Source organism: Manacus candei, unplaced genomic scaffold (genome assembly GCF_025592945.1).
Source record: "Manacus candei isolate 608988 ecotype Guabito, Panama unplaced genomic scaffold, ASM2559294v1 h1tg000057l, whole genome shotgun sequence".
Lineage (NCBI taxonomy): Eukaryota > Metazoa > Chordata > Aves > Passeriformes > Pipridae > Manacus > Manacus candei.
In genome coordinates, this window is record NW_026138105.1 from 3,496,782 (window position 1) to 3,514,863 (window position 18,082).

The window sequence follows — 18,082 nt, forward strand, 5'->3', positions numbered from 1 at the left end:
AGAAATATCTCAGAGTTTTTTTGTTGGAATTTTTTTTTTTCAGAGAGCAGGGGGAAGTTCCACAATTTCAGAAAGGTCATATTTTCCCCTTCCAGCTACGTAAACAGCTCTTTTACCTGTATACATGTACACAAATTCAGAAAGTATGTGTTGGTATAAGGTATTACCCACAAAGATTTGTTAGATTAATACCTAGATAAGCATAATCATCTGAATTTTAACTACTTTTCACCTGGTTCATTCCTGTTTTGAGTGAATGATACAAGAAGATATTCTCCAAAACGCTTTTAAACATCCAAGTTCAGCAAAGTCCTACCCCATTTCTATTGTTAACCTTCACAGAGTTTTGTTACACAACAAAAAAACAATAAGGGGGAAAAAATACAGGAAACAAGCCCCAACAACCAGGTCTCAAAATGAGCAAAATTCAACTCAGATTCGTTGGCAGGAATCCTATCAGACCTGGTCCCAAAATTGCAGTGCATTGTTGTGGCAGGGTGGTACCTTGTTGTCGTTATTTGCTTGTTGGTGCTCAGCCAACTTTTGAGAAACCACAGCTGAAAACTTGAAATGTAGAAGCCACAGCACTGAAATGCTTGACAGGGCAAAGCAGGTGTGACACAGGCAATGAAAAATGCCTCAATACCTGCATTTTGTCTGACCTGAAAGCAGAGCCAGCACTTGCCTTTGAGGCTCTCTAGAAGGCTCTAAATATTAACAGAGGAGAAATAAATATCATCTTCAAATAAAAGAGGAAGGAGCCCTCCAGGCCACTGACATTTGAGAAGGAGAACTGTCAGGAAAACTGTCCTCTCATGACACAGACACTATTGGACCACTCACAGTAATTTTTAGTAAAAAAGACACATGGATTTCTTCAAAAATAATTTCCCTGTTGGCAGTTTTGTCAGTGGCCAGACTTCTCTGCAGCACAGTGGTCACTCCTCTGCCCACAGCCAGCAGGAGAACTGGGAGAAGAGGAATCCAGAGCATCACAGAATCCCAGAATGGGTCAGGTTGGAAGGGACCACAGTGGGGTATCTGGTCCCTCCTCCCTGCTCCAGCAGGGTCACCCCAGAGCACATGGCACAGGATTGTGTCCAGAGGGTTCTGGAATATCTCCACACCCTCTCTGGTCTCTGTTCAGAGCTCAGTCACTGCCCAGCAAAGAGGTTCTTCCTCATGTCCAGCTGGAGCTTCCTGGGCATCAGTTCCTGCCCGTTCCTCCTGTGCCATTGCTGGGCCCCCCCAGCAGAGCCTGCTCCATCCTCTGCCCCCTCCTGCAGCCCCTGACACACCCTGGGGAGGGCCCCTCTCAGTGTCTGCTCTGGAGGCTGAACAGCCCCAGCTCCCTCAGCCTTCCCTGCTCCCAAAGATGCTCCATCCCTTGGGCATCTCCACAGCCTGTGCTGGACCCGCTCCAGGAGCTCCGTGTGTCTCCCGTGCTGAGGAGCCAGAGCTGGACACAACATCCCAGCTGTGCCTCCCAGGGCTGAGCAGAGGGGCCCAACCACCTCCCTAAAGGGCACAGCAAAATCAGTGGCCCTCCCAGGGGCTCCCATGGTCCCAGGAGCTTTCCCAGAGGCCCAGCACAGAGGGACACAGGGAGCACTGGGGTGGGGGTCTAAACCTGGTTTGGACAGAAAGGTGTTTTCCTGAGTGCTGCCACAGGGACTCCAGGGAAAAGCTCCATGCTCTTTCTTGATAGAAAGGGGCAGCAGAGCAGATGAGAAGCTGAGGAATGAAACAGGTGAGGCTTTGGAAACCCAAAGTGGGTTTCTGGGGACTGAGCTGGAAGCCCCATCACTGAAGAGGTTGAGAGCAGCAGCAAACAGAAAGTCATGGGCTCCCTTCCCACGCTGGATACGGATGGACATCTGTGATGCCATCCCAGTGGTGGAGTTGTGTCTCACAGCACTGACCAGAGGGGCAGGAGCTCTCTGGGGACACAGACCAGGGACTCAAGGGTGCAAAACTGCCTTCGAAAGAGTTCTGGTTGACCGCAGAAGGAGCAGGTGGTTAGCCACCAAATCCTGCTCTGAAAAGTCACTGCCAGTGAGATAATATGCTTGATTTTTATCAATAATCCCAAACTAACAACTGAAAACTGAAAGTTTTGTTTCTAAAGCAAAGTTTTCATTCTTTCAGTTCTCTGCAAACCACCGAATGTTTGCCAGGGAGGTTTCAACGCCAATGTCTTGGCCACGACCTCGTTCTGTGTCTGGAATCTCTGTCCAGGCTGCCCCAGAAGTGGTCACTTTGGGGTTGGTTGTCCCCATAGAAAGCTGTCCTTGTCCACAGTTTTGTCAGGAAGAAAAAGGGGACGTCAAAATGTCCCTGTGGTTCTGCTGGTTGCTGCACAGCTGAGGTCTTAGAGGAGTCCTTCAGGTGACAGCCCATGGATGTGGAAGAAGGACCCAGATGCCACAGAGTGGTGGGAAGGCAGATGTGTCACACCAAGCCTAGGAGAGCAGACAGCCACAGCCCTGCCTTACTGCAGAACTCTGAGCAAGTTTTGGGCACTGGGTTGCTTTCTTCCTTAAAAGACAAATCCTTGGATTTATGTGTCTCCAAGGATCTCAGCTTGTTTATAAGCACATTGCAACTCCTGAGCTTATGGGGCTGCACAGAAAAGCCAAGAGATGCAATGTGAGCAGGACCAGAAGCACTAAGGAAACTCACCCTGTCCATATCCCTCTCCCATCCCTGTCTGGGGCAGGGACAGTGGAGTGGACATGGCTTGGTGGGTGAATCTGTGGAGGGAGACCACAATGTGCTGGTTCATCAGCTTGGAGTCAAGGTGGGGGTCCCACTGCAAGACCCATAACCATCAGGCCATCACAGTCCCAGCAGGAGCCTCATAAGTGGGATGTGGAGAGGAGAGGAAGGAGGTTCCCCCCACCTCCTTCCACGCTGAGAGAGGGGGAAATGGCTCTGGGGGGATGAGTGTCAGGAAGGACAGGGTCAGGAGCCACCTCCTCACCTGCAGAGCGCAGCTTTTGAGGAAATCAGTTGGCTGCTGGAATCCTCCTCATCAAACATGGATGAGACACTGAAAATGCCATTATGCAGATCCCCAGGAAGGGAGGCCAGGACCTTATCAGGAGGGGGTTACTCAGTGTGGGAGTGCAGAACAGAGGACATAAGTTTTGAAGGCATCGAGTGCCAACAGCATGGATAAAAAAGCCAGGTGTTTATTCCAGAAACCCCAGCTGGGAATTCTCTCACAGCCAGGTGATGGATCCCTGAAGGACAGACAGCAAGGTCACAGAGCCTGAGCTGTGTTTGGATTTCATTGCCCAGATCATCACACCTCTTGCAGGGAGGAGTGAGGTGTGGCCAGCACATGGGGCTCACCCAAACCCTGCCAGGACAAGGCACCAGAGCTCTTTGGCTGGCTCTGGCTCCAGTGCAGAGCTCCTGTGAGCCAGCCCTGCTGAGCAGGCAACTGCATGGGAGATGTCACTGAAACCTGGGCTGGGGGTTCCCTCTGCTCTGCCTTCCCACTCCAAACCATCCCCTTCCCAAGCACCAACAGTCACTTGCATTGATGACTGTTTGCAGAGGTCAGTTGTGCTGTTTTCATGGTCATTTCTACGTCACTAAATTGGCAATTGTCAAATATCAAAGTAATTTTCACAGAGCACAATGTCTTTCAGAGTTTGCCAGATTATTGCCCCAAGCAGGCTGAAACAGCACCACCAGGGAGGGGCTTAATCTTTACCCCTGTCACAAAGGAAGTCTGGGGACAGAGGCAGCCATCAGAATTGTCACCCAGATGCCTTAATGTTGTCATATATATGACACACTTTGTGTAGCAGCAATAATCATACAACCCTAGAATGGTTTGGGTTGGAAGGGACATTAAAGACCATTTCATTCCAACCTCTGCCATGGGCAGGGACACCTTCCACCAGCCCAGGTTGCTCCAAGCCCTGTCCAACCTGGCCTTGGACACTTCCAGGGATGGGGCAGCCACAGCTTCTCTGGGCAACCTGTGCCAGTGCTTCCGGAAGTGATCTTAGGTTGAAAGCAAAAATAAAAAGGCAAAAAGGAGGTGAATGCTGGAGAAGTGACTCCTCCAGACGTGCTCTGGTGCATCTCTGTGTAGTTCACACCACACCCAAAAACAGTGTCAGCCTCTGCCACTCAGGCTCCTGTGCCTGGGCCCAGACTGTCCCAGAATGGTTGTTGGTGGTATTTCCCTTCCTCCACTGTCCCTCCTTAGGACAAAATTCCCTTTTCCCAAATACCAAAGAAATCTGCCCAGCAGCTCCAAACCCACTTCCCCCCAGACCCACACCCCTCTGGCAGCAGTTACCAGTCTGGAGTCACATAGTCCTTGCCTCTTGCTTTGGGAAACAACCTCACCTGTGTCCTGACCTTTACCCAACAGCAGGAGATCCTTGTTCACTGACAAGTTCCAGTGAATTTGTTTTACACAGTCATAAACTAGGGAATAAAATGTCTCTGCCACCTCTCTGTATTTCCAGAGAGCCACAGCAGGGTTTTCTCACTGCTTCTCATTCACCACGTGTATGTGGAAGGTGAGGGATTCTCCCAGACACAGAGGTATTTTGAACTTTGAAGTCCAAATCCTGGCTGAGCTGGAGCTACTAACCAAACTTCTCACCCCTTTCCCACCCTGTGTAAAGCTGAAGAACCCTTCTAGTCCCTTTTTTTTTCCTTTGCAAGCCCACCAAGAAAAATAAACGATGGAGAAGTCAGTCCCTGTGCAGACACCCCTGACTCTCTAGCAGACAGACTCACACCTCTCTCCTGATCCTTGGCCACGTGGATTTATGTCACAGGGAAATGCTGCCTGTCCCCTGTTTGCCTGTCTGTGTTCTACAGACACCACTCCTCTGAACACCTCCAAATCTGCCTGGTAAAAAAATATCAAAGCCACAATCCTCATGGGATATCCTTTATCCCAGCCTGGATAAAGAACAGTAAACCTCATTCACACAGGTGTGGCAGTTTTGGACTCGAACAATGTCATGTAACAGGGGTGCCAGAAATCCCCACAGTGAAAACCAAGGCACGGGGATGGTAACTAGGTTTTAGTTTTGTTTTCTCACTTGTCAAAGTCGCACAGTAAAGCAAACTTGCATAAAATATTCAAACTCTCCACAGAGCCACAATTCTTTGTGAACACAGTGCAAAGGTTTGTGCATGACCCTCGTTGGAAGAAACCTGTTTGGAACAGGAGCCTCTGGTTGTTGCCTACCTACAGCTGTTGTAACTATGTCAGTTAATTAATTTAGTCAGTGACAGAAAAATCACAAAGAGGTTTAAAGAGAATCAGCTGAAGCTGGGAAAGCTATGTGGTGAAGTGATGCCACACCAGCTCTCCCCTCCTCATCTTTTGCTATTGTTTCTGCTCCCTGAGTGCAGCCTCAGTGGGACCTGCTCTGTTCCTTCTCCCTGCTTGGCAGAGCAGGGCTGTGCAGTACTGGGACACCTCACCAGTCCCACCTGGGAGTCCAGCTCTTGCATTTATAAATTGCTGCGTGGCTTAAAAACACATCACTTCTAAAAAGGTCAGAAACCAGGCAGCTCATCACTTTTTCTATGCCTTCTACCCAGCAGTATTTTTCTCTTTTATTATGTTAGTCAGGTGCTAAACAAATAAAATCAATTCTGAACTTATAAAAAGCAATTGGAAATGTCTAGTCCTTTATAGTGAAATCTCAACTGAAGCAGCCCACAGCACTTGGAGAAAAATCAATCATCATTTCCATCCTGCTACGTGTGCTACTAAAATTAAGAATTGATGTTCAGCTGCAAAGGAAAATTTCAAGAGAACCACCTTAGCAACAGTTTTCAGTGGTCATAAACCTCCCGTTTAAACAAACATCTACATCCCACCATGAATTGTGAATATTAATGAGCAATCCTGATTTACATACAGTTTCCATCTTAATGGGCATCAAAGTTGCAAGCAGGGCAACAGCACCACTTACTGTAATAGCAGGTAGTAAAGATGTCCTGAGCCTTAAGATGCCATAAACCAAAGTGTTAAACGCCCCTGTAATTACAGCCTCTCCCACATCCAACCCAAACTTCCTATCATTTTGCCAGTGGCCTTTTCATGAAGACAGAGAGCCTGACAAGCTGGAGTGAGGCATCTGAAGAAGCACTTAACTCTGCTGTGGCCTAAATATTCTAGCAACTGTGTGCTCTGTCCATTTGGAAGCACCACTCCTCTGCATCTCCTTTGATTTATTGCAGCAAAGCCTGTGTAACTTGTATGACATTCTGTGCACACCACATTAATATTCTCTAGTATAAGCCACAGTGAAAACCACCCTTTCCCCCAGACGATTTCCATCCCACCAGCTCTATTCATTAACAGGCACACAGGTGATTTCCACACCACCATGTGGAAGCTGCTGTCTCTCCAACACCCAGGGGCTGTGCAGCATCTGTCTGACACCCTGACCACGGTGCTCTCCCCTCTGGCAACGGGAGCTGCTCCCACTCAGCTCTCCAGAGTTTTCTCAGCCCCTCTGTGGTGGGGTTTGTGGTGGCCACAGCAGTCACTTTGCTCCAGCACGGCTTGTAATCCACCTGTGTCAGGAGTTGCCTGGGAGGACACAGCGCCATGTGCCCTCCAAACCCATCCCAGGATGAATAAAGTGCTCTCAGAAAGGGTGAGGAGGGTGATGAGCACTGCACTAAAAGCAGTTTTTCCAAGTTTTTCCCAATTAGCTTAGTTTGACTCAGCCAACTCTCCCAGCCACTGCTCTCTTCCACAACAATCCCTGGATTCGGTCCCACTTACACCACCCTGTGCTCACTCCTTGTTTTGGTCTTTTAATCAGTGCAATTAGCCCCCCAGGAGTCCTTCTCCTCCCTGGCCTCGATGGCAGAGCAATCCCACCTTCCCAGCTCTCCCTCTGATGCCAGGAGGGACACAGCTCTGCCTTGTCCTGCCTTTCTTGCAACTCACACCCTGTATGTGTTTCAAAAAGGCTTCAGTCAATTTTAGAATTGAAAAACTGACTTGGATAGGGAAATTAGTGCTCCAGTAGAAGGCAAAAGGCAGTGCTCTAGAACACTGTTAAATTTAAGTCTGGAAAATGAACTTAAACAAAAAGCATTCCAGTAATGGACTGTGGCAGCTTTTAGTGAAATCAGCTCCAGCAGTTTGATTTTCCCAGGAACACAGTGAGATATACTCCAGCAGCCTTGAGCCATGGAATAAGCAAGCAGACAGTTTTATGATAAATGGTCCCAGAAACTCAAATTACAGCTGCAGCAAATGAACAGTATGTTTAAATTACTTGGTGGCTTTTCGTTTGGGCCACTGATATCCGGGTGTGCACTGACACCTAGTGGGATGGCCCCGGGCTGGGAGACAAGAGGAAACTGGGTTTATTTTGTTACAGAACATCAACAGCCAGCCCTCCCTGGTGCTAAACATCCTTTCCCATGGGGGGGTGGTTGGAATTAGATATCTTTGGGGTCTTTCCCGATCCAAACCATCCCATGAGTCTATAAATGCCACGAGAAGCCAAAGTGTTGGGTTATTTGTGCCCCTTCCTCTCCTGCAAGCAAAGTGGGTTAGTTTTGATTTCTCAATGCTGCACCTTTGCCAGGAAAAGGGCTGGTTTATCACTTTTCCTCTTGTTCCTGCTCTCCCTGCCCAGGTCACCCCCCTCCTCACCCATGAGCATGGATGGGGACAACAGGAAGGATTTACTGTGGATCAATGCAAGTCTAAGGTGCAGGTGTAGGGAGAGCTCTGCCAATCCTGATGCTAAAATTCAATCTGGTTGAACAGCAGGGTGCCAAGATCAGTGTGATCACACTGGAAATACAGGCTTGGGAATCTTTCCTGGTGTGAGCCACAGCGCTGATGGCAGAATCAGAGTGGTTTAGGTTGGGAGGGACCTTAGAGCCCATCTTATTCCACCCCCTGCCATGGGCAGGGACACCTTCCACCAGCCCAGGTTGCTCCAAGCCCCGTCCAACTCGGCCTCGAACACTTCCAAGGATGGGGCAGCCACAGGTCCTCTGGGCAACCGGTGCCAGTGCTTCCAGAAGTGATCTTAGGTTGAAAGCAAAAATAAAAAGGCAAAAAGGAGAACGGGGCAATCCCTTCCCGAGCAGCTGGGCCCTCCGCTGGCAACACCTCCTTACTGTGCGACCCTCACAGCACTCGTTATCTTTATTTCTGGGTGTGAGAGCATCACTCCACCGCTGCCCGCTCCCCCCGTGCCCCCCCACCCGCCCGGGGAGGCTCATCCCTACTGCAGGCGCGCTACTGCCTCCGGGGAGGCACCGCCGGAACCTCCCCGTTCTCTGCGGGCCATTCCGGCGATAATTCCCGCAGCCGGAGCCCTACAGCCCCAACAACACCACCCCGATCCCCCGGCTCCATCCCGGCTCCATCCCGGCTCCGTCCCGGCTCCGTCCCGGCTCCATCCCGCACCGCCCCGGAAGCAGCCGCACCGCCCCGAGCGCTTCCGCCTGCGCCTGCGCCGAGCGCTCGGCGCTCCCATTGGCTGGCGGGCGCGGCAGGGGCGGGGCCAAGAGAGCCGTAGCTCTCCAGTGTCCCCAGACACCCATTGGCTGTCGGCACAGGAGGGGCGGGGCCAGAACTGACGGAGCGTGTTCCCATTGGCTGGCGGGCAGGGCGGGGCCAGGGGCGGGGCGGGTGCGGGATGAGGGAGGGCTGCGGGTGAGATCCAGGTGAGATCCAGAGGGGGATCCAGAGGGGGATCCAGAGGAGGATCCACAGGAGGGGCTCCCCCGGCGATGCGGGGGCCCGGCGCGGCCGTGCTGCGCTGCCTCGGCTCCCTGCTGTGCCTCTGGGCGCTGCGGCTCCCGGCGGGCCCCGGCGCGGCCGCCCGCGGGCTGGACATCGCTTCGTACCGGTGAGTGGGGGGCGGGCGGGGCGGGGGCCGGGCCGGGCCGCGTTGGGCCGGGACTGAGCGCGATGTGCCTGTGCTGCAGGGAGAGGGTGCGGGCCATGTTCTACCACGCCTACGAGCACTACCTGGAGAGCGCCTTCCCCTACGACGAGCTGCGGCCGCTGACTTGCGACGGGCAGGACACCTGGGGCAGGTGAGAGGTGTCCCCGCGATGGGCATGGGGATGAGCGTCCTTCCCCTACCCCCCCGCCGCGTCTCACCTCGCTTCTCTCCTCCTCCACAGCTTCTCCCTCACGCTCATCGACGCCCTGGACACGCTGCTAGTGAGTACGAGCCGGCCCTGTATGGTTTTGTGGATGCAGAGCCAAGCATAAAAAAGAATAAGCAGAGAGGAGGTGGAGTTAGAGAAATAACCACAGTGCTCGTAACTGCGCTGGAGTCTCGTGTTTGGCTTTGTTCCTGACCACCTGCAGCACCCACACTGTGCCCTCAAGGCCATTGAGAGCTGCCTGCACACCTGTTTTTTTACGTGGCAGTGACAGAAAGTCAGCTATTCATTGACCCTGGAGCTTTGTGTTTCACTTGGCATCACCCCTGGGGAGCAGGTGGCCAAAGCTCCCCATCCTTCACAGCTCCTAACTCTGGAATAAAGGCCTAAAATGTGTCAAGAAAGCATTTTAAACACAATGAAACTGTCAATCCCCTCTTTAGTACTATCTGTATTTAATGATTTCACAAAATAGCAAAACAAAACTAGAATCAGCACTCAACTGCCACTTGTTTTCCCATGAACTCTAAGCTTTGTTCCCTGTTTTCTGCTCCCCTGCAGATCTTGGGGAACGTTTCTGAGTTCCAGAGAGTTGTCAATGTGCTGCAGGAAGGGCTGGACTTCGACATTGATGTCAATGCATCTGTCTTTGAAACCAACATTCGAGGTGAGGTGGGTTTTCCTGGGGGGTTTGTGGTGGATTTCCTTCCTGTTCAAGCCTCTGAGCTGCACACAAGGGTAATGTGAGGTGGTGGTCACAGGGAATTTTTGGTGCAGAGTGACAGGACATGTAAACAGGCAAAGAAATCCCAAAGAAATTCACTTCCTTTTTCTCTTTGCATGTCCCTCTCAGCTTCCTGCCCCAGCAGAAACAGAAGTAGACGTGGCAGTTTCAATATTCTGGTGTGAGGTTTTGAGCCTTGGAATAAACATCTTTTCCACTGAAACGGGACAGATTATACCCTGTCTTCCTTCACACACTGTTTTGGAATAGAGATTATTCATTTCTAGTTTTGGCCTTTTCTCCTTGAAAATCACAAAGGCCTTTGGAGTCTTGTACCTGACTGAATTCCTGACTGCTTCAGTGCCATCCAACTAAAAACACTGTCAGGGTACAAAACTGTTAGTTATGCTTTTGTTGTCTCTCCTGTCAGACATTGCTGAGCCAACTTTACAGCAGTGTAATTTCTCTGTGTTTGTGGTGGTTATTGTTACCATAGACAAACCTGTGAAATAACTAATATTAACTAATATAGTTATATTAGCTATATAAAACTAATAGCTAAATATAGCAACAGGAAGTTGTGTCTCTGGCCTGGGCAGTTTTCTCCAAGGAGTTTAAGAACTTTACACAAACATAGTATTCAACTTTGTGGAAGAAATGATTCAGAATTCCTCTCATAGAGGTTCGTGTTCATTACACTGTTGTATAATGTCATATACACCCTGATAGTCCTCAGGGCAGTGCAGCTGTAGTAGGGCAAGTGGGATCTGATGCTTCTAAAGAAATATATCATAGAATCTGAGAGTGTTTTGGGTTAGAAGGGACCTTAAAGACCATCTTGTTTCCAAGGGGCAGGGACACTTTCCACTACCCCAGGTTGTTCCAACCTGGCCTTGGACACTTCCAGGGATCCAGGGGCACCCACAGCTCTCTGGGCAGCCTGTGCCAGGGCCTCCCCACCCTCGTGGGGAAGAATTCCTTCCCAATATCCCATCTAACCCTGCCCTCTGTCACTTTGAAGCCATCAGTCACCCCTTGTGCTGTCACTCCACACACAAACTTGCAGGAACAATCCAACCGCTCTTCCGTGGCGTTCGAATGAGGCCGGGAAGGACGAGCCACCTCACTTCCCTTCCCTGTAAAACCGTGCCTCTGATAAAGAGGAATACAACTGGTGTTGGATTTCATTCCTTCCACATTGTTCAGTGGGTTCTCCTGTGCCCTTGCAGTGGTGGGGGGGCTCCTCTCTGCCCACCTGCTCTCCAGGAAGGCTGGCGTGGAGGTCGAGGCGGGCTGGCCATGCTCGGGGCCTCTCCTGAGGATGGCAGAGGAAGCAGCTCGTAAACTGCTGCCAGGTGAGCCCTTGTTTGCTTTATATCACTGTGCTGTGGGTTAGGAGGTGGCTGCTGGCTTTGGTGAACATGTACAACTTGATCTGTCAGCTCATAAACCAGCCCTGTGTTCCCTGAGCTCAAGGCAAGTTTAGTTTGCAGGGAAAATGCTGTTGTATACGTGCATATCAAGTGTTGTGTGGGCTTAACACATCAGTTTGTGGCTTGCTGAGGGGAAATGTACTTCATATAAATAATAAATAAAGGCTGTGAAACAGCAGCTTGTAAAGACAAGGAGATGCAGCCTTATCTCCTCTCTGTGGGCTGCAGCTGGGATGTGTTCCCTGATGGCATGGCACTGTCCACCCAGGGCTGCCACGGAGGGATCACAACCTCAGTGTTGGCACTTGGCTGGAAAAAAAGTAGGGATGCTGCTCTGGCAAGGTGGAAGAGATCCACAGTACCTTCCCAGGACTGTGTGTACCTTGGGACTGCCCCTCCCAGGGTCACACTGCTGCTCATTGTGTTTTTTAAAGTCTCTGCAATCACTCCAGTCCCCCTCCTTGCCTGTGTGCAGTGGGCTGTGAAGCACATGTTGGCTTGAGAGTCTGTTAAACGTGACCTTGAACACTCATGTGACCCAAAAATCCTGTGTTTCAGCTTTCCAGACCCCAACTGGGATGCCCTATGGCACAGTGAACCTCCTGCATGGAGTCAACCCTGGGGAGACCCCAGTTACCTGTACTGCTGGAATTGGCACGTTTATAGTGGAATTTGCCACTTTAAGCCACCTCACTGGTGACCCAGTGTTCGAGGATGTGGCCAGGAAGGCTTTGAAGGCCCTGTGGAAAAATCGCTCAGATATTGGGCTGGTGAGTGAGGAATGGACTTGGACTGTGCTGCTTTCTGTGTGGTTTTGTGGATACAATGCTGAGTGTGAAAAAGCATAAACAGAGAGGAGATAGCATTGGATAAATAACCACAGTGCCCATAACTGGGCTGAAGTCTCATGTTTGACATTGTTCCTGAACACCTGCAGCATCCACATCTCTGCTTTGCTAGTGCAGCCCAACATTATCCCATTGTTCTGTCCCCTAACAGATGTGGCTGGGAGACAAATCCCTCCTGCTGGGTAGTGCAGCTTTTGTGACAGCAGCTGTAGCAGATTAAATAAAAGATCTGTCTGATGCCTGGTGGGACAATGGTCTAGGGAAGAGAATAAGAGCATGGCAAGTGCACCAAGATATTCCCAGCCTATTTAGCTTTGATGTTTTAGGAATATCCAGAGCTGGAAGTGTTACCTTGGTATTCACTGTCTCCTGGTCTTTTCTATTGCTGCTTTTTTAGCCTGTGTGGAAAACTTGGTGCTGCAGATGTGAAGTGAAACAGATTTATTCATACCCTGTGTTTATTGAGACAGATTTATTCATAGCCTGGATGAAGAGTTTTGTTTGTCCTTTTGTTTGCTTTGGGATTTGTTTCTTTTTGGTTTATACCCCTAATCCTCATTCAAGAAAGAAGCTGAATAGCTATTTTTTTTTCATGTTTGTTAAGCAAGGCATGACTGTGTATTTTATTCATCAGCTGTGTTTGTTCATAGGCTGAAGAGTCCCAGGTCTGAAGGGTCTATTTAAATAGTAGCATGGCAGCTCTTGTGCCTTTGATATTCTTGGCCTCCATCTCTGTATTTGCACCTCTTTATCCTTCTTTACTCTTTTGTAAGATCAGAATTAGGACCAGACACACCCATGTTGAATGAAGAAAAAGCTAGTTGGACTGGGAACCAGCGGTCTGGAAAAAGGTCAAGGGTTTCTTGTGTGGGGGTGTTGTGGGGATTTGTTAATTCTAAATTAGTAGAAATGCTTTATTTTCACTTTAACTTCCTCCTTCCCCTCTTGCAGGTGGGGAACCACATTGATGTGATCACTGCCAAGTGGGTGGCCCAGGATGCTGGCATTGGGGCAGGAGTGGACTCCTACTTTGAGTACCTGGTGAAAGGAGCCATTCTCCTGCAGGACAAGGAGCTGATGTCCATGTTTCTGGGTGAGTGTTTGGTTTTCTGTGTGAAGGGGCCCAGCAGTGCTTGGCTGCACCTGTAAAAAGCAGCAGGCACTGTGGAAGGAGAGGATGAAGGATCTCACAGGGTACATTTAAGAATGTTCTTGAAGCCTTTGCTGTGATACTTTTGAGCAGTCTGTGATTACAGAATCACCAAAGTGATTCTCATTCTTAAAAAAAAAGATATTTTTTTTTGTTGGCTTACCTACCCATCTGCTTTTCTTTATAGAATATAACAAAGCTATCAAAAATTACACCAAGTTTGATGACTGGTACCTGTGGGTTCAGATGTACAAAGGAACAGTGTCCATGCCTGTGTTTCAATCCCTGGAGGCCTATTGGCCAGGCTTACAGGTAAGAGCTGTCAGAGCACATGGTGATTTTGTTTGTCTGTCATGGGTCAATCTTTAATATAAAAGTTAGAAATATAACCCTCATCTGTGCAGGTGTAAAAGTTTGGTTGGACCTCTGGTGAAATCTCTGCCTGTGGAAGAGCAGATGTTGATTTTATCTACAGTTTACAAAAAAAGTCTCCCATCCAGCATCATGGGAGGGCAGTTTTGTTGTAGCACACTCCACTGACAGTGGTCTCATAATCCAGATGTAAATTTAAGGAAAAAGAAATTCCCACCTCTTTTCCATCACCTCATAAATGCTTTCTTTGTGTGAATGCTTTCCCACTGAGTGCTTTGCTTTCTCATCAGTCCTTGTGTTTGGACTGAGACTTTGTTATCCCCACTCAGTGCTCTGATTGATTAAACGTTTGACTGAAGAAACACAATCTTCTTTAAAAAAAATCAGAGACTTTATATTATTTCAGGTGTGGGAATGTGATCCAGCAGAAAAGCAGCATTTAACTCTCCAGTCTTACCTATTCCTAAGGCATCATATCCAAGTATTATTTCCACCATTCAGACCTGCTGAAATACCCATTTCTGTCACTGCTTTGCCTGTAGGAGTGTTACTGCATCAGTTCATTTGCTGTTTGTTCTTCACTCACATGTTGCTTTGTTAATTGTTCTCTCCCAGAGCCTAATTGGGGATGTGGATAATGCCATGAGGACCTTCCTCAACTATTACACTGTCTGGAAGCAGTTTGGGGGGCTGCCTGAGTTCTACAACATTCCCCAGGGCTACACAGTGGACAAGAGAGAGGGATATCCACTCAGGCCTGGTAAGCAGAAGTGGAATTAAAAGGGCCATGGACTCCTGCTTTTGCTGTGGTGGTGAGATCAAATGTTAGCAATACCTGCCTTCCACAAATTCCTCCTCCAGTTTTGCTCTGACTCAGTTCCTCACCAGGAGTTTGCAGAGTCAAAACTGCACATTTTGTTTTCCACCATTCACAAAGACAGGGCTGCCTTTCAAGGAAGGAAGACAATGTTACCATAAAAAGGAGGCCCCTTAATGAATTGGCTTCACAGTGTAGGACTTGACATATTTAAGTGTTAGATTGTCTGACATGAGATGTTTCAGTCATGTTAAAGGGACTGTTTGTGTCCTTTAAATTTAGGAAGTGAAAGTGAGTTTGAATAGACCACTGTACTTGTGCTGGGTTCCTGAAATAAACTCATTCTGGTTGCACTAGTAAAGCTCAAGATCTAAGAGAGATTCTGTGTTGTCTGTGATACTGCAATGAAATGATCTTTTTTTTCTGATTTTTTACAACCCTGACTGAAAAAAAAAATCAAATCTGATTATTAGGTCCATAAAACTTTGTACATGAGAATAATTAATTTCCTTTTGGTCTGAGTGTTCAGGTGACATCCACACTGGACAAATCCACCAAAAATACTCATTAGCATTAACTTTCAAATGAATTGTAGCATCCAAAAAGATCTTAGTAAGCAAACACAGCACAGTGCATATGTTGCCTATTTAGAGTGTTTGCATGGTGCTTGTTTTCATGATGTTTTGGATACCCCTGTTTCAAGAGACTTACAGTATTGTTTAAAATTGTATTTTGGGCATTGAATTTCTTATTTGTAATTCTTTCTAGAAGCAATTTTTTTTCTTCCTTTGACAACTGAGTTTTAATCTTCTTCTCTTTTGCTCCCCCTCCCACTCACTGAATGTGGGAGGGAGGATTAGTCACTCTTACCTGAGCTGATCCAGGCTGGTGAGAGGGAATTTCTTAGCAGCACATCCTCAGGAAAAGCAAATCTGTGCTTGGAGCCAGAGGAAATTCAGTAACTAGATTATTTATCTGATCATTCTAAAGGATTTTTAAATTAGCTGAGGAGTATGCCATCATCCCTGTGTGTGTGGTTTGGTAATCTTTGGTATTTGCAAATGTCTGGGGTGTCTTTGCAGAGCTGATTGAGAGTGCCATGTATCTGTACCGTGCTACAAGAGATCCCACGCTCCTGGAACTGGGAAGAGATGCAGTGGAGTCAATAGAGAAAATCAGCAAGGTGGACTGTGGGTTTGCAACTGTGAGTGCTAAATCATCTGCTAAATCAGCTAAATGGCTGCTGAAAATCAGCTTTCAGAAGGTGTTCTCATTAATTGTGTTTTCCCATTGAGTTAAGTGGTCACTTTGGTGGAAACATGACTTCTTTTTCAAAAAAGCCCCTTTTATTTCTCTGGGAAGCTGATCTGGTCATGTTTCTGGTAGTAACTTCCCTCACAGTGTGAACACTGGGCCAAATTCTGTCGTGGGCTGTTGCACCAGAGCCCAAAACCCTGGAAGGCATCAGAAGCTTCTCCTGCACCCCAACCAGGTGTAGCACCTGAGCAGGAAGGTTCAGGGGTAGGAACCTGCCTGCCACGTTCATGTGGGATTCTGCTTTCCCACTATGCCTTGAAAATCTGATCAAACACACAAGAACTGCAGGGAGTGATTTCTCTAACATCATTTAATGGGGATTTCAAACATACCATCAACTACCACCACATACTTTTACAAAAAACCTTTAATATATAATGGGAATTAGGTCTTATGATTTGGAAAATAGGTAAAAACCTTATGATTTTTTTTTCTTTAGTAGGGGAAATGATGGGAAGCTCTTCTCCTTGCCTAGACTGAGTTGGCAGAGGGCAAGTTTAGATGTTAGAAAGAAATTCTTCCCTGTGAGGGTGGGGAGGCCCTGGCACAGGCTGCCCAGAGAAGCTGTGGCTGCCCCATCCCTGGAAGTGTCCAAGGCCAGGTTAGATGGGGCTTGGAGCAACCTGGGCTGGTGGAAGGTGTCCCTACCTGTGGCAGAGGGTGGAATAAGATGGTCTTTAATGTCCCTTACAACCCAAAGTATTCTGTGATAAGAAATAGGGTGAACTGATGTCATACTGGGCTGTTAACTGAAATGAATTGCAAGCTGGCTTTATTTCCCCCCACCCCGACTTCATAACTTAACTGAATTTGATATAAGTGTAACCCACTCTATTTCTTCCCTTGTAGATCAAAGACTTGAGGGATCACAGGCTGGACAATCGCATGGAATCCTTCTTTTTGGCTGAAACAATCAAATACCTGTACCTGCTGTTTGACCCAGGCAACTTCATCCACAACGATGGCTCAGACTTCGACGTGGTGGTTACACCCTATGGGGAGTGTGTCTTGAATGCTGGAGGCTACATCTTCAACACAGAGGCTCATCCCATCGATCCTGCTGCCCTGCACTGCTGCAGGAAGCGCAAGGAAGAGCAGTGGGAGGTCGAAGACTTGATGCGGGAATTCTACTCACTGAAGAAAACCAAGAAATTCACTTTAAAAAGACCCTCTGACCCCGGTGAAGGGGAGAGTGCAAAAGACCCCGAAGATGCAGAGAAAACTGGAGAGAAGAGAAGATCTAAGAAGAGCTCACACTCCCTCCTGAGTTGCCCCAGTCAATCTTTTAACTCCAAGCTTGCAGTACTGGGACAGGTCTTCCTAGATAACACCTGATCCCTTTTGCATCTTCAGTGTAAATTATTGAACTTGTTTCAGACTCTGGGAATATATTTTTATAGTTTCATAATGGAAAGTGTTGTACCTCACAATGTGAATTGTATTATGAAGTGAAACAGCTTCCCATTAAATTCTGCTACTGCTCCTTCATAAACCAGGGCTCAGATACCACCTGTTAATGCTGTCCAGGGGCTGATCTCAGAGCAATTTGTTGCCTGAATAGCAAAGAGGTTTTCAGAAAGAGAAAGAAAGGTCTGGAGGTTAAAGGTGCCTTGTTTAGTGCATTTTGGGAGATTAGTTTGAAGTTTTACAGGCTTAGACAGAGTCCCCAGCTTACTTTGTTCTCTAAAAATGAGCATGAGTGGCTCCCTGTCAAAAGGGGAGAGCAGGGATTACTGGCTGTAGCTTCCCTTCTGAGCCTGCAACTCCCTGTGTGCTCCATCTTACCTTCAGTCTCTTTGTAAACGTGTGATTCACCTGAAAGAGCACTGGCCAGTCTAGAAAAGCTGTTGATTTTGAGGTGGAGGCTCAGATTTGAAGCTCTGGCAGGTCTGTCGAGCCTGAAGGGTGGCATGGGGCAAGCAGAGCACTTGTAACTGGGAAAAGTGCTCTTTTTAGAATCAATTTGGTCAGTACCACCTGCCTAGAAAAAAAGCTGAGTGAGTGTCCAGGTAATGTCTGGACAGGAAACTGAGGTGGAGGATGGTTTGATTGACCCTGCAGTGGAGCTTGCTTTCTTTTTACAGAACCTGACATGCTTTTATGATGAAGTTTCCTCATTTCCTTCCTCTTTTCAACTTCCCTTTGGGCTTCACCTCACTGCACATCAGCCCTCCAGTCAGTGGGGCCCAGCTGAGCTGTACACGAGGCTGTTCTTGGTGTTCAGCTGACTTGGCAAATCCAAACCTTTCAGTGTGTTTATTAGTGTCTTTG

At 48.2% G+C, this 18,082-nt stretch overlaps 1 protein-coding gene across 2 annotated transcripts; it reads left to right on the forward strand.

Moving 5' to 3' along the window:
- The first annotated feature begins 8,711 nt into the window (after nt 1-8,711).
- On the forward strand, nt 8,712-17,303 carry EDEM2 (ER degradation enhancing alpha-mannosidase like protein 2). Of its 2 annotated transcripts, XM_051802784.1 has the most exons (11): nt 8,712-8,885; nt 8,965-9,075; nt 9,166-9,205; nt 9,712-9,817; nt 11,104-11,229; nt 11,866-12,077; nt 13,107-13,248; nt 13,493-13,617; nt 14,293-14,437; nt 15,577-15,698; nt 16,661-17,303. In XM_051802784.1, the coding sequence occupies exons 1-11, from the start codon at nt 8,767-8,769 to the stop codon at nt 17,144-17,146; spliced, it is 1,734 nt and encodes a 577-aa protein (XP_051658744.1). In that variant the 5' UTR covers nt 8,712-8,766; the 3' UTR covers nt 17,147-17,303. The 2 variants fall into 2 exon arrangements, with proteins under 2 accessions (XP_051658744.1, XP_051658745.1); XM_051802785.1 differs by lacking the exon at nt 11,104-11,229.
- Nucleotides 17,304-18,082: the final 779 nt, after the last annotated feature.